Here is a 23,317-nt window from a genome sequence, read left to right on the forward strand (position 1 = left end):
GGAACAAAACAAACCGAATAAAATATCTGGAATGGAGTTACGAGTCTCTTCGGTCGGTTGCTTGAAGGTGCGCAAAGGAAGACTTCCCTGCATCTAGGTTGTGAATTAAACAGCGGAGGTTCTAAAAGTCGGGGTCTCATGGACAGCAAAAGTACAGTAAAACGAGTAACTACAAATCTGCGTATAACCGGAAAATTGCGACTTCAATTAAGATTAGACAGTTGAAAAAAAAAGAACCCGTACAATCAGCGAGTCGTCGAGCTTTTCTGCTGTACAATACCTCCGGCCGGCGACAAGGCCCCGTTCGTTCCGGCCGTCCCCCCGAAACCTTTACAAAATCAGGTTTCTTTCGGCAAGAACGCCGACCGAAGATATCAGGCTTGACTGCAGTGCGATGAAGGGCGGATGGTCAGTTGCCTCGTGCACAAGCATGCGTATACACATACCTGACGTATACCCGCACTACTTAATACGCCGACGATAAACTAAGCGATGGGGAGCCGCGTTTGCGATGAGAGGGAAGGAGCCGAGAGAAGCAAGGAGGGCCGCCTGCCATCCCGACTTCCACGCGTGCCCACGGATGGACGGACGGTGGAATCCGGAGGGCCCGGCTACCGGCTACCAGCTACCGTCGGCGAGGAACAACGAGACACACGCACTGCACGCGTGTGAGTCGGTAAGCTTGCGTGTGCGTGGGTTTGCTCGTCTGTACGCGAAGCCGTATTACACGTGTATACGCGTGCGGGTCTGTACACGCGGTAAAGCTACGTGGGAAGAAGTAGAAGAAGGATAAAAGAAGGTGGATGAGAAGGAGAAAGAGGAGGAACTCGCGCTCCTATAACCAGATCTCCACAAATGTCGGTCGTTCGAATTCCACGTCGTGGTCAAAGCCAGCCTCTATTATCGATGGTGGCTGCGGCATCTCGAGATAATTCGACTAATGGGTCGTGTAGACACCGACGTTGGGACTCTTGGCGTGAAGTCGTTGCTCGTTGTAAGGCCATTCACGGGGCTGTAATAATAACAAGATAGTCGTTGGCCTGAATTCACGATCAAAATATGCGTTCAGAAAAACCGCTTTCAATTTTTCTACCCCGTTGCCTTTATCTTTGAAAAATTATTTGTATCGGAATCATGTATTTTTCTCTTTCTCTCTCTCTCTCTCTCTCCTCAAATATACCTATACTCGTACATCGCATTCAACTTGAAAGCTAGAAAAGCTTGTAATGTGTTTTTACGTCGGAGATGCGGAGACAGCTGAGCCGAGACACTCGATTGCTTCCATGAAATATTTTATTCCGAAATATCGTCCCGCAACTGCATTCCACATCCCGGATTCGCACACTCCGTGGGACACGTATAAGAGAGGCGATCGAGAGTTTCTGCGGCGCCAGAAATAGGCGTCTTGGTTGTCAGGCGTGGAGATCGGCTGGGTCTACGCCCCCGCCCACACACACAGCTCTGAAACACGCCGATCTCAATCCAGTTTTCTTCTTGCGCTTCGCAGCTTGACACTGTTCGCTGCGCGGTCGCGCCTGTTCGATGTCCTGCTCCTTTTTCTCCGCGCCGTTTTATTGCCGACTCGTGGTCTTCGCCGCGTCGCATCGCTTCGTGTTTTCTTTTTCCTCTTTATGTCCTTTTTTCTTCACTCTGTCTCCGCATTTTTTTTTTTTTTTTTTATCGTTTTCTGTCACAGAAACAACAGACGGGGGGCCCGATTTCGCGATTGAAATACGACGCGTGCAGAGTATAGGCGAGGAAACGCGTTGCCCCGGTTTCAAAACGGATACAAACTTGCGCCGGGTAAAAACTCGTGGAAAAATCAATGATATTTCATTACTCAACGTAACTCGGGCGTTTTTATAGGCGGAACGAAGCTGGTCATGGCGGACGTGGAGGGGCCGCGTGCCGAACATTCACAAATGTAAACTTGACCGATGGAAGGAAACTTTCTCTTTTATACGAGCCGGAATCGATTAAGACGTTACCCCGGCGATCGAAGCACGGCGGTCAATTTCAATCCGATTGCTCCTCGCATATACGTCGTTGATACGACGGTGCGTCGGAATTGAAAGAGTAGCCATTATCGGGAACAGGAATATCGACCGATTTGGAGAAAAATTATCTTTATCGGTTGAAAAATCGACGAGTATTTCAAGAAGGGAGATCAGAGCTTCGATCTCGTTTCGATCGGTGCTAGCTTCACGATCGATTGCCTTCCTCTCTCAAAGTAGGTACACTCGAGACCGAGGTCACGAGGCACAAGGGCTGCAGGCCGCACCCAGTCCAAACGTGACTCACGAAACATTGCACTCATTCCAGCAATTAACATTCGTCGGTGCCAAGTAGGTAACTCCGGTGTCGTGCTTTCGACGTACGTACCGGCCAGACGAGTGACGTTGAAGAATGACCAGGATCACCACGCGAACTGCTTACGGCTACAATGGAGTCAACATTGCTTTACGGTGACCGAGATAACCGTGTGGGTATAATATTTCACTCCGAGTAGGTGCGCAAAGAGAAATTACCATTCTAGCCCGAAAATCGAGTCATCCAGAAACGGCGAGGTTCTTGCCCATATATTTCCACAATCATGGATCATCTACATTCTTCCATGCTCGCGAGGCACGGCGTCGTGTCATTCAATCGTTCACCTCGCTCGGTGACCACAACCTGATGGGTGGGTACAAGGGGGGAAAAAAGTGTGCATTGTCCAGCTGAGAAGATCGTGTGACGGGTATTGTAGACGCTTTCCGAGGGCATTGTCAAGCTGTAGCACGGAGCTGCAAGCTGGTTAGCTACACGAATTAACGACCAGATAATCCCCACCTACCGCAACCTTAAGGTATTGATCATCAACCAACGGAAATTACATCTTTCTCTCGAGGTTCTATTACCTTGCCGGTTTTCTTCCCAACGATGGAGATGAGAAGCAAGGAAAAAACTAAAGATCCGTCTCAAAACCATCTCCGCTTCGTGAACGAGAAGCGACGGTGCAGAAGTTGTCACGGTGCGGCTGGTATACAACGTCGCAGATAAAGACTCTGGTTTGAAAATAACGTTGTTGCTTGGTCTTTTCTATACGCGAAATAACGTTACAGGTGTATATGTATATACGTATAAAGGTATATAGACAACGAGAGCTATCCAATTTGAGTGGTAAGCCGAGGAGAAGGAGAAGCGGTCTCAAAGCGAAAGAGGAAAACAAGAAGGGGGAAATTGAGACGCGGGAATGTTTGGCGGAGCGGGAGTAGCGTTCTAACAAGCGCCTTACTCTTTGCGGCGGGGGTGGGTCGGGGGACGAGGACGGTGGTGGCGGTAGTGGTGGTGGGGTTGGGGGGCAAAAGAAAGAAGCGCGACTTATTTTCCTATTTTTGAAGCGTACCCGTGCCTGCGGTATAACAACGCAGGCACGCGGCCGTTCTCAGATTGCAACCAACAGTTCGGATAATGCCTGTCTTACGGAACGGCGGCGGCGGGATGGGACGAAGGAAAGAGAACGAGTAGGAATGGAGGGGGGATGCCGCGATAGGACGCTCGTTCGATTTCGAGATCATTGCCAAGCGGAGCAGCGAACGATTGCCGGTCGGTGGGTAGGTAGGTAGGTAGGAAGGTTGGCTACACACACCTAAAGTATACTCGCAAGCTATCGGCGCATCTTCTCATTACCATAACTAGTTCCCCTCCTCGCCTCGTGTCCCTCTCCTTCGGTATAATTTCGTCCTCCATGAATCATTCCCCGGTACAGATTCACGTTCTTGGTCCGGCTCGCAGGACCCTCGGTACCTTGCAGGAAACCGCGGCAAGGAGGAGGAGGAGGAGGAGAAACGATCTCGGACTCGACTACCGTCTCGACGCGCAAGAACGGCGGCGGCAGCTGCCCGGCTGCACCTTATAAGATCACTCCGGGAGAGATGACGCGGTTGATAGGTTGCGGCGACTCTTCGCCCCCGTATCTCGTGACGGTCTGCACGACAAACACCTCGTACCGTACGGAAAATATCATCTCTCGGTCCTCGTCGACCTCGTCGACCGTGAAATGTCCGAGATGACTTATGCCGGTGGGCAACTCCCCGTCGTAAAAAGAAGATCAGTGGCGTGCCGGGCCGTGGGGAAAAGCCGGCGAGGCTCAGCTGCATCGCTGAATCTTAATACCTCCGGGCCACGCGCCCTCGTCCTCCTCCTCGGCTACCGGTTCGACAAACGTGCGGGAGCTTCTCGGAACTTCTCAAGTCGTTATCGTCGGCTGACTTCGAGAACCCGGTTCGCAATTAGCACGAGATTGCCATCGAGAAACAGGACGGTGGTTGCGACCTCGTGTCACGAGGCTTTCAGGCCCCAAAGAGAGGTACGTGTCAGTCAATACGGAGCACGTATCAACCCTCTCTTCCAGGGGCGGTCTCCAATTTTCGCTGACTTTGTACTTACGTCCGGAATTTTGCCTCCGTGCAGTTTGTCTGCCGGAATACCTGTTGTTTCTTTTTTCACTCGTCGCTCTTTTTCAAGGTACTCGTAAAGACGGTAAAGAGGAAAGAAAAACGTCAGGATATATATATATATAACCACAAAGAGCGGTTTGATACGATCTGAAGAAGAAGGGTGGTGGGACATCGGGGAGCTCAAGGGGTGGAAAAAACTAGCACATTTTGTCGGACGGTTATAGAACTGGCTAGCGGCTGACTCTGCAAAGCCGTCTTTACGCTGCAGCTCAGGCAGTTGTTACGTCGCAGAGATATTGGACGTGGATTTGAAATGGGCGAAGGGGGTTCCTCGGCAATACATCTCCATCCGCCAGCTAGAAACAAGACTCTCTATCTGTGTCGGGGAACATCGCGGCACGCTCGTGTATATTCTACGAGTGTCTCTCCTCATCGCCGCGAGTACGGTATAGCGCTTCTCCAGTTCCGTCCAGCCCGTGTAAGCCAGTTTCGCCTCGAGGATTACGTCATAAGCCAGGTCCTTAAAAGCCAGCAGATTTGATCCTTTGTGTAGTCCTCCGCTCCGCTTTGTACCACCCACTGGAAACCGGCTGCCATCCGTTATTCTCCGTAAGATGAGAAAAATACTTATACTCCGGCATCAATCGACGTAAGTTCAGCGTCATTCTTCTTCACCAAAATACTCACGAATCTGGAGAGTAACTTACACACGATCGGAAGGCCTGAAACTCCGTTCCATCTTAGAGTCGGTCCGCCGTGCGTACCTGCGTCGCTTACGTCGTCCATGTGCGTGTGCGTGGGTCAGAACTAGGGGCAAGCCGTAAAGTCGACAGTGATTCGTCATTCCGCTAGTTGGTTGAAGAAGCGGGTTTCAAGAGCGCCTCGCAGGACCCTTTGAAGCAGATTTCAGATAAAACTTGAAAGGCTTAAAAGAGAACAAAGGGCGACGTAGACGGACCGACATAATATCTCAAGCTCGCAGAGTCGCCCCCGTCCCGTTCCGGCGCGACCGCGACCATGCACGACCTGCAGGACCACTTGGGCTCTTGGGTAATAACAGTCGACGGTGGCCCGAATAAACCGGGACAAATAAATTGTCATAATAAGAGGGGCGATAGGATCTCGTATCTCGACTCAGGCCGTGGACCAGCCTCGCGCCCCGTTCTCTTCTCTTCTCCTCTCTTTCACCACGCCGCGCGTATGTTCGCCCGTACGAACGAAACAGCCACATACGACGACTCCGGTGACGTAGCACAACACCAAAGTGTCAGCGCGGTACCACAAACTGACGGCGATACCGGCCCGCCGGCGTTCGGACTCGGTACGGGTCGGCTACAGCATACCGCGAGCTTGTCCGGATATATCAAGGAATCTTTACCATCGAGTCGACGAGGAAGCCAGCCTCTGGCTCGTTCACGTAATAATAACACGTGTAAGGTATAATAGCTGTACTTCAACCTGTCAACCGGCGGCAGGAGCCGAACCGGGCCTAAAAGCTGATGCGTCAAGTACCGAAGGCAGGTACGCGAGAATACGAAACACACTGAACGGATAATATACGTGTGATGTTCTTCGTTATCCTTTGTAGGGGAACGCGGGGGGGATAGATACGAAACTAGTTAGAATGGAAATGGTATTAAATCAGTTCTCTTTCAAAAGGCGAGCAGCTCGAGACACAGAGTAAATAATATCTAAAACGAATATCAGAATGACAAGGCGTGATTTGACAAAACGCGCCTGCGGTGCCGTCATTCCGGGCTATCGCTCGTGTGGGAGCGTGTTTCTTCAATCTCTCACATCGCTGCCGGTCATTCCAAACCTATGGCTCGACGAGCGCCGTGTGCATGTGTAACGTATCATTATGTATGTGGAACAAAGAGACAGCTTGGTTAATTGGCCCGAGCATGATGGATCGAACGACCCCGATCCGATCCGATCCGACGGATGTCACCTCTGACGATCGGGTGTTTCTGCTTGGAGAATTTCGGATCTGACTTGGTGTTTGCTGCTAAGCCGTCCGATTCACGGTAGCTCGGACATAGCTGAATTGTGATTTGTGGAAATACCAGCGGGACGTCAAAACGTGGCGCAATTAGCCAGTCTGAGAAGGGACGGGACTTCGATCGGCAGACCAAGGTCCGCTGGCTCCAAGTCAGTTGATAAACTGGTTACATATTGCCTCGTCGCGAGTCACTCGACAAACCAACAAGCAACTGTGTGTGTCTAGGATCATCGATAAGACGCGCGGGCATCAGGTTTCGATACCCACCGATATAACCTCCAACGGCCGGCCTCGGACGACGCTTGTTTGAACGAGAAGCGAGTCGATGCGCGGTATTTGAGCATAATCAAGCTACGTCGCTCGTGCCTCTTCCGAAAATTTCACCAGATAAGCAGTAATCATAAGTCCATACGACGATAACGGTCTTCTTGCCGTAGGTAGTCTACCGCCATTGACAATATCTCTGATGCTCATGGTCAAAGTTCGCGTCATATCGTCACAAGCAACGGAAAATCACGGTGTTCTCAAGTATCGTACATACGAATCGAATAAAAATGCAAATAAGGAACGGAACCATTCGCCAAAAGTTTGGATAAAGGCACAACAACGACGACTCGGAATTTAGAGGGACGAGATAAGGACAACGCCGTTTGGTGGCGTCGGCGCCTGGCTTAACGGGTGAAAAGATATATCGACGTGCCTACGACATGTGGGTAGGTATCCATGTACGTGTACAATTGTACTCTCGTGTATACACGTGCCAGCAACCCTTCATCTTCTTCTTCTTCTTCTTCTTCTTCTTTTTCTTCTTCTTCTTCTTCCTCTTCTTTTCTTCTTTACTCGAAGATATGGGGACAGCTGCACTTCGTCTTGACTATGGACGTACCGCGCGAGCGCAACGTTCGGCTTTGAAGCTAACAGATTGGCGTCGACCGATAGGCTTCGGCTTACAGAGAACAAATAAGCAGGGAAGAAAAGTATTGCACGGTGTAACAACACACACAGGCCGCGTACTGTGGTAGAAACTCGAGAGTCTGGAGCCAAAATATTTATCCTTTGTTGGGTGGAAATTTTCTGTGACATAAGTGATCAAGGTGTCAGTAGAGGAAGGGTTCATCCGGAGAGCCGAAAAAGGATAGCGCCGCAGACTCCTCCGACCTAATTTCGTTTCGATCCCGTATCTGACGTCCGGGCATCTCCCTCCCGATCCAAGATCCAAGATCCAAGATTCAAGATTCAAGATTCTCCGTCGTTCCTTCGCACCTTACGTATCCGTGTGTGACACTATCGGATCTATGATCGACGTCCTACCAGGAAGGTAGCCGCTGGACGTTTGTACCGGCGCGAAGTCAGTCAGTCGGCTGGCGTTATAATATTGATCTGTAGCGTATCCACGAGACTAGGCGTGATCCATCACCTTCTATTTCGCTCTCCGTTCTCCTTTACCCTCCCGGCGTAGAGGGACCGCAGACAGAGGTCCGTGCATACACAATCCTCGACCGCTCTTCGGATATCGTATACGGGGTAAATTTCTCTCCGAGGTCTTATTCTTTCCCGGATATGCGAGATTGCCCCGCATGTTTCTCGCCGACGCGAGTCGGTGCAATTCCAACACATCCGACATTACACACGTGTATTATGGGTAGGTATAACTCGGTACGTGTACCTACATGAAACACGTACGTCTCTTTTCCCCGATTTTCTATACCCCGGCAAAGTTTATGCAATGCGGTAAAATAAAACTCAGCTTCTCGGGTGACTCGTTGTTACCCTTTATATCAACCGGCTTATCGGTACGTGTGCGTATATGTATATACTCGATCCCTTAGACTGTCGAGCCGCCATTCGCCGACGTACAGTGCGTCCACCAGGCACGTCCAGGGTCAAGTGCTTTTTGCAGATGTTACTCGAGCAACGGCGAGGGTTCCTAAAATCGTAGATAACCTATTTGAATAATCCAAGCAGGCTGTTTGGGTTATCGCGAAAGGGGTTTCGGGCGGAATGAAAAAAATGGAATAAAAAAACAATGGGTACAAAAAAAAAAAAAAATAACAAAGATTATTAAAGTGAAAAAAACGCTTCAACTGTAACGCGAAATAGGTCAGAAAGTTGCGTCGAGTAAATTCTTCACAAAACTTGGCCCGGCAGCCTCACTCCTTTTTTTCTTGACGAAGTATTCCATTGTTTTCGATTGTATTTTTTCTTTCCTTTAATATCCCACACTCCCCACGCTGTTCTTTGTCCCTTGTATTCAGCGCGTTTTCAATTTATATATAATAACAGTTTCCCGAGTTTTCTTTTCTCTTCGAATATCTTCTCTTTTTTCACCTGCGAAATTTCATACAATGGTATACAACAATTGTATGAGAGAAATAATTAAATTAATTGGCCGCGAGTATAATAATTGTACAGTGAACGATAGTTGGAGAATGGAGGCACGTCCAGCACGGATGCGGCGATATATCAGCCGGCGACTAAAGCCTCGGTGAATTTGCGCGGTAGCGGCGTAACACAGGCGCATACGTCGTCGCGGTATTAACATATAGCCGAGTTTAACAAGGGTGCGGACAGTAAATCTGGGAAGCAGGAATCCGCGAGCGCGGGTGGAATTTGGCCGTCGTTTTATACGCGCTGCCAAGTAAGTCTTGGGGCTAGAGAAGCGCGCGCGCGCAACGGTGACGACAGTGGGGCCGAAAAAAGCCGGGCCTTATTTGGGCCATTCCGTTGGGCACTTAACGAGACGAGCCGTGGTTTAGAAACGGGATCACGTAGAGCTTGGCCGCCGCCGCCGTCGCACGTACGAATTAATCTTACATCGGATTACGGCGCGCGTCGCGAATGCGGTGGCTGCAAAGATTTCGAAGATAGCCTATAAAAGCGGTTCGGTACGGGAGTTTCATTTACCCGGACGACGGTAGTAAATCTTCCTTCTCCTATACACGTGTACGCGATCGTTCGGAAACGTGCAATTTTCTCGGCTAAAACGTGTCCCACACTATTTTCCATTCGTTCGCCTGCAATGCTAGGTAAAAACGTCGCACGTAGCTTCCCTATTATGTCCACAATATACGTATTGAACGCAACCGCGGTATGAAGTTGGTATGTAAAATAGCCGGATCGCCGAGTGAATAGCCGCATAAATACAGTCCTCTGTGCGAAGATGATACAGAAACTGGGAATCATTGCGAACAAGAATGAGCGGCGATCCTTGTATAAAATACGCCGGATTGTGCATTTTCCGCTGGATGCATGATCCGCACGCTGCAGAGAACAGCGATCGTACGCGACCGCATCAGTTAACCATTGAAAGGCAACTGCGTCCCGGTATCTTGCAGTAGCTCGCTACCCATGCACAGGGTGCATGGCTGTAACTCGCGAGGAGTATGCAGTCGGAGTTGGATTGGGATGCGATTGGGTGACGGCACGGTGAATAGGATTCAACACGAATGCAGTTATACCGGACCGTGAATACGACGGTGGTTGTGTTTGAATCCGAGGCTTTCAATAGCCCCGCGGCACTATCGCGCCCACCGAGTATAAATGGTTGTAATTTTTAATAGGCTTACGGTTTATTGGCGCCGGTGAATCCGGCCGTATCAGCGCGACCGACTGGCAGGAGGTCGAAAAAATTCGGCGTCATTTGTGTGAGATATGAATAGAACGGGAATTAGATTTTCGCAAAGAAAACGTTAATTGTTTCGCAAACGTTGATCGCGTCTCGACTGCCGTTTGACTGTATAGAAATTTATGAACAGTATGAAAAATAATTTCGCTATTTTATATTCACCGGTGCGGGACGACAGCTGCGGTAACGTTTGATGAAATAAATAATTGCATTCGTCGAGGCGACGGTCGCAGTCTCGTAGGGATTTTCCAAGTGCATTAAACTCGCTTTCAACCTGTATGAAATACCCACACCCACCCTGATGTAGAAACGGAGTGGCGTTTTCATTTATGCCGAGAGCACTCGTTCCCTTAACTCTCTTCTACCCCGCTTCTCGCCGCTCTCTCGACTCCCTTGTCTGTGTTTGACCCGCCCCTCGCCTCCCTTGATCATCGACAATATGTGCCAGAATATCCATGCGGCTAAACAAGTACCTACCGCACTGCAGAGCAGCATGATGCAGAGTTCAAAGTACTCGAAACTCCGGGGTAAAAGTAAACTATTTTCGTCATCACGTCGCGCCGCGTTTTATATCACGGCGACGGGACTGAGGACGTGGAGGGACATCTGCGAAACTATTCGAAAGCCGTAACGTGGAATCGGGAAACGAACCGCGTAGAGATAAAAGTGACGTGGAAAGAATGAATAACAAGGGTGCCGAGTGGCAAGATGAAAGAAGACTCGGTTGAAATGTTCCATAGACAAGCAGGTTATAGTTGTAGTATAAACCTAGCCGTGTTACCGAAAGGTGAAATGTGTGCGCCGTACCTGGAGCAAGAGAATTTATATAGTGCATCGGGTCAAGCGTGTATATCATCCGCCCAATTTGCTCCCGGACTGTTAACAATTGTAATGAAAGTTAATAACACCCCTGACTCGCCGCGGCGATAGAAACTTGCCACGCGAAGCGTCACTGAATTATTCATATTGGTCACTGTGAGAAATGGGAATGGACTTATACGTGTGTAACTACCTGCGGCTGCAGCGTCGAGATCGCTCGGTGGTTCTAGACAAGAGAGCCGCTGCCCCATGGTGCCGGATAAAATAGCCACGTTACAGGTATGGGTTTTATAAAGGTGTCCGCGGCGGCTGTGTACGGGGAATGCCCGCGGTCAGTTCGAGGTCTAGATGCCCGGGGCTGGTCTGGTTCTAAGATTACAATCATAACGAAAAAGCCCTCTCACTCCCATTGGTCGGTTGTCGTGCTGCTCGCCCCGCGGCTGCGTTTGTTCCGCACCGCGACTGTGCCGAGAAAACCGAACCGCGGGAGATTCGCCCAGGCAGCGTTCCGCGACTCCTGCGGCCTGACCTGCGCATCGGGCGAACAGAAGCGACGCTCATTCTCGGACCGGCATGCATTATGGAACGGAGAGACGCGATGGACGGCGATAGAAGTGGTGAAAAAATAGCGAACACGCCGTACCGCGGACGCGTTTAAATATGCGACTTGCCGACTCTTCCGCTACGCTGCTGCTGCAATGCCTGCGATCTCGCAAGCGGCTCTTCATTCTGCCACGTGATGCTTGCGGTCACTCGGTATTCCCGGAAGATTGCTTTCTTCTATTATACCGTTCCGAGTTTGCGATGTATGTTTTACGGCGAATTCGTGCAGGGCGATCCCTGCGGCTGAGTGCGTGGTTTTATCGTAGCTTGCGTACGAGGGAAATAATCGTCCTGAATTTTGGGGGGCGAAACGCAGATGATCCTTGGCGCGCGACCGACGGTGTCGTCGTATAAAATAACAATAACGCGTAATGACAGGGCGCCTCGACCGCAGTTGGTGGGATTCGTTACCGTTCGATGCACCGATTGAAACCGGACACCCGATGCTTACCGAAGCTCAACGACTATCATTACCGACATTCCCTCGGCGGATTGTTATAACCTTCGACTCTGTTATTACCATACGATTGACCGGGACACCTGATCGCGACGGTAGCGAGCCTCGAAAAAATCAGTGCAACGGGATGTTTCAGAGTTCGTTCCACGTCGCTCGATGCAGGCTCGATTGTGTCGGCATGTCTGGATGAAGGATGTACAAAAGGAGCCAGAAATAATGTAACCGCTTGCGCCAACTAACGGAGCCGGGCGCTTTGCACCTTTAAACTTGAACGGCTTTACAGTAATTAGGTTCCGTCGCTCGACGCGAAAATTCTCGTAACGAACGACCGATGTCGGGAAACCCGCCCCGGATCGAAGGCTGACGCCACGTATTTCTCTAATCGCGAGATAATGGGGGTGAGGATCTTACCTGGAGATGAACCTGTCCATTGTTGTCGACCCAGCCAATGACCATGTCAGCTCCGGCGCGTCCCTCATCCTTGGTAAATCCCAGGCCAACGTAGCCCAGAGTCTTTACCTGGACCTCGAAGGTGACGTCCTTCTCACCCGGGGTCCATAGGACAAGGAAATTGTTGTCGAGCACCGCGCTGTGTCGCCATTCGACGCAAAGGCAGTTGCCGAAGAGAGCGAACGCGATGATAAAAGCTGCAACGAGAGCTTCCATCGTTCGAGATGAGTACTTTCCGCGCCTCTCTCGCCTCGCCTTTGAGACTGTAACGCGACTCACAGCATCTGGAACAGAAAGGTGAACGCAACTGTTGAGCAAAATTCCCTCAGGTCGGATGGAGTACAGCGCATTTGCTTCGCAGCAACATCGACACCTCGAATGGGACGATATCTGCAATTCTTCAGGATTTCGTCATCCCGTTCTTTCCGCTTATCTCTCATCTCTTAGGCCAGGTGTAATCTGCATATGATACAATATTCACAAGGAGTCTCAAATTTTCCGGTCTTCGTTACCCCCTGCGGCTAGGTTAATGGCGAGGATACGCGGCGTTTCGAATGGCCGTTTAACAAGGGTGTTCACGTCAGAGAATATAACCGGCCGTTAGTTACAGAGGTGAAGTTCCGCCGCGGAGCTCGACAAGAATGGGGAAAATTGGAGGATGGAATTTTCAGCTTTTGAATATAATACGTATACGCAAAATCCCTGCAACAACTCGCAATATTGCTAAGCTGGCAGGTATTCGCGCGGTGCGTGTATATATATCCGGGCGATAAAGGCCGCATCAGCATCCCGCTACGATCCTATTAGGCGAGTTTTACATCCTCGTAGACCAGGTGAGAATATTGCCTTTTAATATTTGAGCAGGCGAACGAGAGAGGCACTCAAGCCGCCTCTGTTGCCTCCCGTTTTCGCTTTTCCCACCCCGCGTTCGTGTCCCTCCCTTTCCACCGGGTTCCGCATCATCCGAAACTGCGAATTCAAACGGTCCGTGAAAGGTACCGGCTCTAAGATCGCCGGTTCGGAAAGATGCGGGGGCCTCGGCACTTACTCCTCGACAATGGTTGGCAGCCACGGCGAAACTTGCGTGTTTCGAGCAATTTTGGACTCGATATCGCGCCGGGACTCCAGACGACCCCCGCCGACTGCTGACTAAGTTCGACCAAGTTTTCCACGAGTATCATGCCGTAATTACAAGTGGTCGTATAGTTCCATTTCCAAAGTTTCACCGAAAGCAAGTCCTGCCTTGCCCAGCCCCAAACTTATCACAGTATCGCGGTTCGAAACCTGACGCGGATTGTTTGTCACGAATCTACAACCGTTGAGCAGACCGAAAGTATTCGTTATTCGTCCGGGCGAATTAGGCCTTGATCGACCGATTCACCAACGCCATTTTTTTTTTCTCCGATTTGTTTTTTTGTTCCTAATTTTTAAATGGCTCTGATCGTGAGCACAATCCGTCGACTGATTGAATTTCGACGAGCGGTCGGACCTGTACCGGAATATCAGAAAATCCGGAATTTGTTCTCGACAACAATTTAACCAGATTCATTTAATTTATAGCACGTTTGGATGCAATGAGGCATCAGCACCGGGGTCAACGAGAGCGGCGGAGGTGAGCGGAGGGAATTGAAACGGTCAAGCGATGCCCGCTATTGGACATTCCAACACGATGCCGGGAGTGCTGGACGTAATTTGGAGGCAATCGACTGAACGACACGCCGCAAATCAAAGCCGACCCAGGTGATACTCGCTGCCCCAATTCTGCGGGGCCTCGTTTATTCGTTAGAAGCTCCGCAGGGTGGACCCTTTCCAGCGGAGAATTGCCGTTCCGCGAAAAATTTTCACTCCCCCGGCTCTGTGACAGACTCGTTTTCCCGACCGTGCTCGAGTAGAAAGGCCGGAGATTCTAAAATGGACCCGTGTTTGCTTTGTTAGACGACTGGTGCATTTGCGCGGGTGGCGACAACGAACTGCACTAGACGAGGGCGGAAGTTGACCGCGTAGGATGGAACACTCGGGTCACCCAGGTCGGAAAGGCATCAAAAGCGACCAGGCGTACGGTCAATTACCGTTGATGGTAGGTAGACGTTTCCCGGACAAACCGCGCGTTAACGAGCTAATTAGCACTGCACCACCACTTGGGGACGTTATTCGAGTATTTGGATGCAGGTGGAAGACTCGCGGAGAAAGATTTCATGCAGCAATGTAACACCGCTAGACGTGACGATACGGGCATTCGCCCATCCAGTTTCAACGCCGCAGCTTCCAGGTTGAGGATGCAAATGTGCGGACGGGATACAGAAATAGAATGGCATGTTCGACGGTTGAAATTTTTTTCATACAGGCAACCCGCGCACCCGATGATTTTCAAATTGCCTCGTAACATTTTTGTTATACCGCGTAATAGCCTAGATAATCACGTTGAAATTTGCAATTCTTGTACATATATCGAAAGTCTGCTTTTCTACTCCTTTGCTATTTCCGGGTAATTAAGCAAATTGCGGTTTACGTATATATACGACTGACAAAGCTGACTGCAGATACTTAATATGATAATTGCCAGAGTGCGGGAAGTTGAATGTTAATTGATAGACTGTTAGATGCATACTGTAAAATTCAACATATCTTGATGATATTTGTTGTGCTAAAGGATTGTAAACAATGAACTTGTACAGAGTCTAGATGATCGACGTCGAAATGACTGTTTGAATAAACAAAAAGGTAATTACGATTGTGGATCAGTACCGCGATGCTACGATCAAAGCAATCGGAATATCCGAGAGCTTTGTGTCGGCTCTGTTTGAGAATAAGGAAAAACGAGCTGATATCCACTTCAAACGCGGCTCGCCGCTATACGTCATACCGATATATCTATACCATGCATCGACCTAGGAAATAACAGATAGTGAGGGAAGAAAGCCGGAGGAATGCGTCGCGTGGTTCGGTGAGACGAGCTTTCCAGAGACGAGCGAGTCAGAGAATGTCGTCTGAAATAATCTATCGATCCGGTTGAAATTGGTTTGCGCTTTTCGCTCGGTGAAAATTGTAGCAGCGAGTAAGCGGTGCCGATTCTTGTCATTTGGGGAACGAGTCGATCAACCGATACGCCACAAATACTGCACCCAGCATTATACTCTGGCCTCAAATTCTCTCGGTCCTAGAATTTGTCTTTTTTTTTTCATCCCTCACGGTGGTAGCCAATCGTCGAAAAGTTCCCCGGCGATCCGCTACCTTATACCGTTTCCTACGAGGATCGGCAAGCGACGAGCAGGCAGCAAAACTGATATTTGCCTGCCCGCAGCTCTCCGAGGCTGATGAAGGCGATTGGATTTGCGGCGGTTTCGAACCTCGTCAGTTCCGGCTGAGAAAGCAATACGGGATGCTGGAACGGGTTGTTTGTCAATTTAATTCCCGCTCCCCTACCTGGAAAATTATTCGCGTTCTGTTCAAACCCAATTCCGCACCGGCTCCCGTTCCCCTTCGGGAAACGCTGCGAAATTATTATTATTATCATTATTATCGTCATTATTATTTGTTTACGGGCGGGAAAGAGAAATAAACAAAAACGGCCCGCAAACAAATGGATTAACTCGAGATATTATTACCGATAGAATCTAACTGCGTTTCGGGTACCAGGGAGTTGGAATGAGATTGGACCGACTTTCCACGACTAAGAAATAATTATTATTCAGCCCGAGCGCAAATGCTCGTGTACTAAATCGAGGAAGGAAGGAACGAAGGGGGTTATGCCGGGAACCTGCCACGAAAAATATTCAATTTGCACCCCGTGGTGAACACGCGACATTCGGTTGTGTCGTTATTATTCCCCCCCCCCCGTTTCCCGCCAACCGCTCTTTCTCTATGGCCGTGCACTACTCGGCCGTTTCTCCTCTCGGGTTTACCATGTCTCGGAGAATTAGAAGTGAATTTAGGTAGCTGTGTTCCTACGTTGTATTATAAACAATATTATTATACGCACAAGTGTATATAAGCGTGTATATACATACATGCCCGTATATACCTTGTATAATATATGTTTAAACACTCGAGAGGGATACACACGTGTATTCGTAACGTTCCGTGTTATACGAATGACCTACTTGTGCCCCCCGCGTAATGAGAGAACAGTTGCGAGTCGTTTGGTAGTGAGCATGTTGCCAGCGACCTTTGACCTGTTTATTCGGCTCGCAATACCTTCAGCGAATTTCCGCTCCAGCGAAACGTCGCCGTATCCTTCCTGGCATAACTTCGCACTCGTAATACAGGTATACTGGCTCTAAAATGAAAAATAAAAGAGAAGAAAAATGATAACAAACATGGAGGCAATATAATGTATGAAAATTTCAGAGGATGATCGAATGTTTACGTTTCAAGCGAAAGTAAACCTCCGCGAAACAAAAAGCACCGTTATTCGCCCCCGAGGTAGAAAAGAATTCTTCTCACGAGGGTAAAAATTTTCAATCTGAACTTAACGAAAATTTTGCAGGTATCACGAGTACCCTTTTTGTTTTTATGTAGCTGAAACTAGCAGCCAGAGTTAGCAGCCGCCAAACGTGTTAAACTTCGTGGAAGTAGAAAAATGCGGTTCAATCTTATCCTTATAAATGTATGAACGTATCGGGGGTTCGAGGTATTCCACAAAATTTCAATTTTCGGACTTCACTACCTCATTCGGACGAACGTTAGAACGTCTGGCTGTTAATTTTGGCTGCTAACTTCAACTCCGTTTTGTTTTTTCACCCACGCCTACGCGATCTTCGTTCTTCGCCAAAACTCTTGTCCGCGGGTCAAAACTTGGTCTGTTTCGATTTTCTGCCAAGTCACTCAAACAGATACCTCAACGTGATCATTTCATGCTCAATTAGATCCCGGAGTTAATTCAAGCGGGAAAACAAATAAAAATATAAACGTTGAAAATCTTGAGCGAAGGAGGTGGTGGAGGCCGGTTAGCGAGCAACGATACTAATTCAATGATGAAAACACAGCCCAACTTTAGTCCTCTTTAATAATAATACCGCTGGTGCGCTGCACGCTGGCAAATGGAGGACTAACGAATGCTAGAGAGTTTGCTGTGCTGAAACAAAGCTAAGTGATTTGAGAAGAAATTACGAACTCAACGTGGCGGCTAGTACAAGAATGTGTAATAGGTAATTCAGCTACCGAGAGGCTAGAGGCTAATGCAACACTGCGAGGTCTCGCGAGTCGCGCTCCGCCATCTTCTCTCAAACTGCCCCGCGGAATCTGGTAGTTTCCTCTACCGAAGAGAGGGCACTTTGTGGCAAAGTACTGGTCCCGACCCTCCGTGCAGCAATATTCCACTACTTTACCGGGCAATTTGCTCAAAATTATGTTCAAGTTTGAAAGACTCTCCAAGTCGCACGAACGTGAGTTCCTCGTTGGACGAGATCGCTCTCGAATGGGTGGATACAAATACCGTACAGACTTTGCTGTACGATATTTATCCCTCGTGTTCTTCTCTCCCCGATCCAGATTACGTACGATAATTCCTGGAATCGGTCACACAAGGCGATCAAGCATAACGAACCGCGGCGCAGAGACAGTAGTCAAACATTTTAATTAAGGATGGACCATTCCCCCGGGCCCCGCAGCACGCTTTTGCGTAAGGGTTAATTATTTTAAATTGTACCACGGATGACGAAACTCCGGTGAGACTATTCGTAGGCCGGAAAACATGTACGCTGAATTATTGTTTTGTATTCGAAATGACAAAAACACGGGAGCTCGAGAGGCTTGTTTGTATGAAAGGGTGTATTTTCCTCCCAGTTATTGAAAACCGAATGAACAGTGAAGGGGGTGAAATGGAACCAACTGTGAACAAATATGTGCGGATAAAATTTCACCGATGTTTTATCTGTGATAAAAATAAAGCTTCTATAATCACCTGACACACGACTATGTGTTAAAATAACAAATTTGATAGGCACATTGTACGGCGTAAATTAATGAAACCACCGAAATGACCGAATGAAATACTCGCTAAGCCGAATTGACTGGTTCCAACGATTCGTTCGATTTTGAAACCAAGTACTCGCTTGATCAGATTCGTTTTAAATTCGAATCCACCACTCCATTTAGGAAGATTATTCTTTTTCTTCGCAAATCACCGGAAGAGAACATCCTCCGTGCTCTTTGCTGCGAGGATATTACGCCACTGCTGCTACAACAGTGGTACAACACGTTAATTAAGGCGCTATAATTGCGTTCACCGCGACTACAACCAGTTAATTTATGGCAGATACGCGCCGTAAGGAGAAAGTTAGTTGAAAAATCGTAGCGGTAAATTTTTCAATCATTGGTTCTTGTTCGTGGAGAATTCGATCCAAAAAATTCATCTCGCGATTTAACCCATCGCTTTCCATGCCGAGCTGCGTTATAAACTCAGAGAGTAAGTAGGTACATCCTCCAATTTGTTTGCGTGCCAATGTTATATGTACATACATATTCCCGGTGTAAAACATATCAATTAAGCTAATGTTACCCATGACAGTGGAACCGCGAGTTTCTCGTTCCCTTTTTAAAGTAGAAACGACGATATTCCTCGATAGGCGCCAAATTGAAACGGTTTTATACCGTTGTTAGTTGACTACACCTACACCATTTCCCTCTCTCTTCCCCCTCACTCTCTTTCTCTCGTTTTCTTTCTCCCTCTGCTCTATTCGCTCATCAAATATACTTGCCCAAGTAAATAACAGATTGCTCTATTCAACCGGAAATTCACCGAAAGTGTACAGTTTTAGAGTCCTGGGAATGATTGAAGTCGATAATGAAGGAACGACTACGAAGGTCGCTCTCTGTAGTTCCAAGAATCTCCGAACCTGTAGACACACAAATATCAGTTGTAGCCTCCGTCTGCCCGGCGTCGCCGTTGTCGAGTATTAACAATACTTGTTCCGATTACTTTCGAGCTGTAGATCGAGCTAAGAAACTCGCCGACATGTTTTCCCAATTGTGGGAAGCTCGCCCGTAGTTTACCCCTTGTTACGTTGAAACGGGTTCACGGATCAAGTTTACCTTATACTATATCGAGAATCGTAGTCCTCGCCTGATGCAGCAGTTATTTATCGATCCGCGCCCCGTTTTCAAATGGTACACAATAAGTCCAGCCAAGTTGGCGGAGGTTCTGTGCCAATTCGAAAAATGGCTAAATTTATGTCTCCAAGGTGTTCCAAGGAGCGTCTGAGCAGAGTTTATTTAAGCCGTGCACTCGAGTCTGGCTGGGAATACTCTGGGTCAAGGTCACCCCGCGAAAACCGGTCGACGAGAACAAAACGGAGCATCAGAAGCGACGCGGCAGGCTGGAAACTGATAAAAAGCACACTGGTCGCGAGGGTGGAGCGTCGGTTTGGTGAAAAGTGAGAAAAAATGAACACCCGCCAACAGCTTCATTGTTAAAAGCAGCAACTGGTTGCCACAATTAAATTCCACCAAACCGAGCTTTAATTATCTTTTCATAACGGTACAACAGTCCATAAAGTTCAGCGCACACTTCGCAGGAGATACCATACCTTCCGCACGTTTTAGGCGCCAGCAGGATAAATTCAAACGTGGCGGACAGGGCAAATGGTCCCTGTCGACGGTAATAATAAGGGCAGGATAAACGACTGGTCAGAGATCCGCTCTCGAGGAGGCCTCCGGATCCTTTAGACGGTTCTCCGCAGTTTCGCGTGGTTTCGCCCAATCGCTGGCGTAGCGAGGCGCTAACAAGGAGCCGTGGAACGGAAACGGGACGGAGTTGATGCTCCTTTGGTGAGCTCGGTATCCGTCCTCCTTTTCCGCTTTCCGTTTCCCCCCTTCACGCGCGGCCGCGCTTCGCGCTGTTCTCAGATTGGCAATTGTGCGGAACCACCTCCGTTTCTTCCTCCCGCACCATCCATCGACTGCCACTGTTACATCGCTCCCTTTTCTTTCTTGCACCCGCCATTTTACGTAATATCTGCAGTTCTTCAGCCGGTTTATCACCCCGTTCGCTATCCAATAAAATCCTATCGCGACGGGAAAATACTTTCACGATAATGATCCCTCGGCTTGGGTGGCCTCGCGGTCCTCGGCCAAAGCGGGTCAGCCAACCTTCCCGCCACCCCTTGCCTCCGGGCCAACTGGGCGTCGCCAACACCGGCCTGATGTCGATGACAATCGATTACTCGGGCACGAGTCGGTCCGAGCCCATATATCTCTCGTCTTAGCTTTCTAAGATCGTGACGTAGTCACAAAACCGTTCAGGGTGGTGATGCAGGTGCCGAGTTGCATCCACACGTACACCTTCTTCATCGGGATGAAGTTACTATCCATTCGATACTCGAACCAAGGTAAAAGGACCCCACTTCAGGTGACATCCTCGCGACCTGGGTGAGCAATCGTCGCCGTCGTTTCAAACCCTGCTCCGAAGGTTCCAGGGTTGTCGTTTCTTTCTTCATTTTTTCTTCCTTGTTCATTGTACCGGAGCGAAAACAAGCCGTCTAAATATCGAAGGTTAGACTTAGTCGTCGTACATTCGTGCACGCATGCTTTTACGAATTTCAAAAATTTCAAAACCGAATCGTTAAATTCATAGAGTAGATTCGAGGAGGAAAGTTACTGTGAGCTTTACAACAAATAGCACAGTGCTGCGACGCCGGTATGTGTTTACAGAATGACGCAGCGGACTCGCCCTCCGTGAAAGTTCACAAGATCCAGTCGCACGCGACGACGTCTCTGACTAATGGCGTCCCCCCGCCGATATTTATACTCCGGGTGCTTTATGCGTGACGACGGCATTACCCCGCAGGACTCGATGTAGACAAAATTAGGACAAAGCTGTACCCGAAGGACACCGAGGTACGGCTCTGAATTCAATTTCCCTTCCATCCGCAAGATGTATTTTTTTCTCAACTGACGAATGAATTTTAAAACTCGGCGCCACGCATCCATTTTTTTCTTTTTTTTTTTAATGAGCGGACGCATCGCGGTTTAAAAAGTTTATCGAAAACTGCCGATTCTTCAGTATTTACAATTGAATAGAATGAAAGTGGAATTTATTTGATACGGAATCAGAAATTTTCTGATTAAACCCGGTAATTTGAAACGCCCGTATTTGCCCGGGGAGGTGGAGAGGAGAGGATTATTGCTTGTTGCGTTTGTACAACGCCGGAATCCGTGGGTAAATATTGCGATAAAATATCGGCTTTTGGATCCAAGGGCTCGAAATAATGGAAAGTCGTATTTGGTAGGCCGACTGGTGAATTTATATGAATGCCGTTTCCGATTCCTCTGTACACAACGATCTACGATATCCGTATACCTACATCGCCGCGCACCCACGCCTTCCAACCAAATATTCAAAGTGCTCCGAGTTTTCGTCTGTTTCGAGAAGGGATTATCCCGGATCGACGGTTCGGCCTTTAATCCCACGGTATTCGCAAAACTCGTTAAAGGGACTGAGGCGAGAATAATTATTGAATGACGCTAAAACTTGAACCCGAGCAAAACTACAATCCCTGCCGCCTGCCGGGGAGTCGGAGGAAAAGTAGAAGAAGAAGAAGAAGAAGAAGAAAGGAATGAAGGTGAAAATAAATATAAAATAAGCAAACCGAGGGGAATAAAGATCGCCTAGAATCTCGACTTGAATAGCAGGCGTGAAATAACGGGTATAGGCGGTAGAATCGATAAAACCGCGAAGAAGAAGAAGAAGGCTTGACGTTACAGTCGCATTCCCTTAATAAAAGATTCGATCAACATACAAACGCCGGTATAAAACGGGCATTCAGTAACGCTCTGCGGGGAAGTCGAGAGACGATAGTCGTGACAATCACCCGTGTCTTCGCCGGTACAGCGGTGGTGAGGACGGTGGTCGTGGTGACACTGACGAAGAACAAGATTTCTACGAAGAGTACAAATTGGTCGTTTAGACGCGTCTCTCCATGGGCATGAAAGAGGACGAGAGCAGCGGCAGGAGGTGTAAGCTAAGGCGTGTCGTAAACTGCTGGGGAACCACGAGAAACTTGAAGAAATGACCCTTTGAGGACGGATCAAAGAAGGAGGAAGGGGGAGGTAAGGAACATAAAAGTTCGACTCCAACGCTTCGGACGTAAAATTAGATAATGCTAAGTAACGTCCGGCTTAGCTCGTTCACGTATGCCCGGCTCTATCCGCTCTTTTATTGAATTTCAATTCGAATATCAAGGCAGAGAAAGAGGAAGAAAGAAAGAGAGAGAGAGAGAGAGAGTGAATCGTGTCCGTCTTTGCGACCGGCCGGAGGCCCGTTAACGGATTTCAAGTCGCGGAGAATTTCTTGTTTCAGGTATATTTATATCCCTCGTTTCGATGATGCTTCCCGACAAATTAGTCGTAAAGTATGAGTATAAAGGAGTACTTACACATCAAGTAGGCAAGTCTAAAGGCGGAAAGAAACGTGGTCGTTAATTTCTTTATAAAAGCAATAAAACACTCGAACCGAGACTGTACGTGTACGTGTGTATAGCTGGTATGGTATCTCAGCGGCGACAGATATCGGATGAAGGCGCAAATGGGTTTCACACGATTCAACAAGGTTGTAATTCCCGCGTTTAGCCGCGTCTTGTAATGGCTTTTACTGACTTCGGTCGATGGGCTTTACAGGAACGGATTATTTCAGTGAACAAAACATTTCGAGGTCCCTCGGTCCATCTCCTTCCCGACGTCGGAACCAGCGACGACCGAAAGATGACCCGGGTTTCTTGTAATTCCCACTATCATCTCTCCTCGTCTTTCGGTTTGACAAACATCGTGGCACCGCATCTTGTGCCGGGGTCCAAGTTCGGTACACACCTTGAAACGTCGACAAATTATTGTCGTTTTGTAGCATTCGGCTTTAAGGTAAAATCAATATTTGTTGTAGACGCGACGTCGCGGGTACGGTACACGCACGGTGTTTGCACACACGCAAC

At 48.7% G+C, this 23,317-nt stretch overlaps 1 protein-coding gene across 1 annotated transcript in view; it reads right to left on the minus strand.

The window, feature by feature from the left end:
- The window catches only part of LOC107218955 (MOXD1 homolog 2), a 97,074-nt gene that overhangs the window by 35,753 nt on the left and 38,004 nt on the right, over positions 1-23,317 (minus strand). Inside the window, exon 2 of the mRNA XM_046736932.1 lies at positions 12,357-12,679. Coding sequence (XP_046592888.1) covers positions 12,357-12,611 — 255 coding nt within the window. The 5' untranslated portion in view covers positions 12,612-12,679. The remainder of the gene's footprint in view (positions 1-12,356; positions 12,680-23,317) is intronic.

The sequence above is a fragment of the Neodiprion lecontei genome, chromosome 4, assembly GCF_021901455.1.
Source record: "Neodiprion lecontei isolate iyNeoLeco1 chromosome 4, iyNeoLeco1.1, whole genome shotgun sequence".
Taxonomy (NCBI): domain Eukaryota; kingdom Metazoa; phylum Arthropoda; class Insecta; order Hymenoptera; family Diprionidae; genus Neodiprion; species Neodiprion lecontei.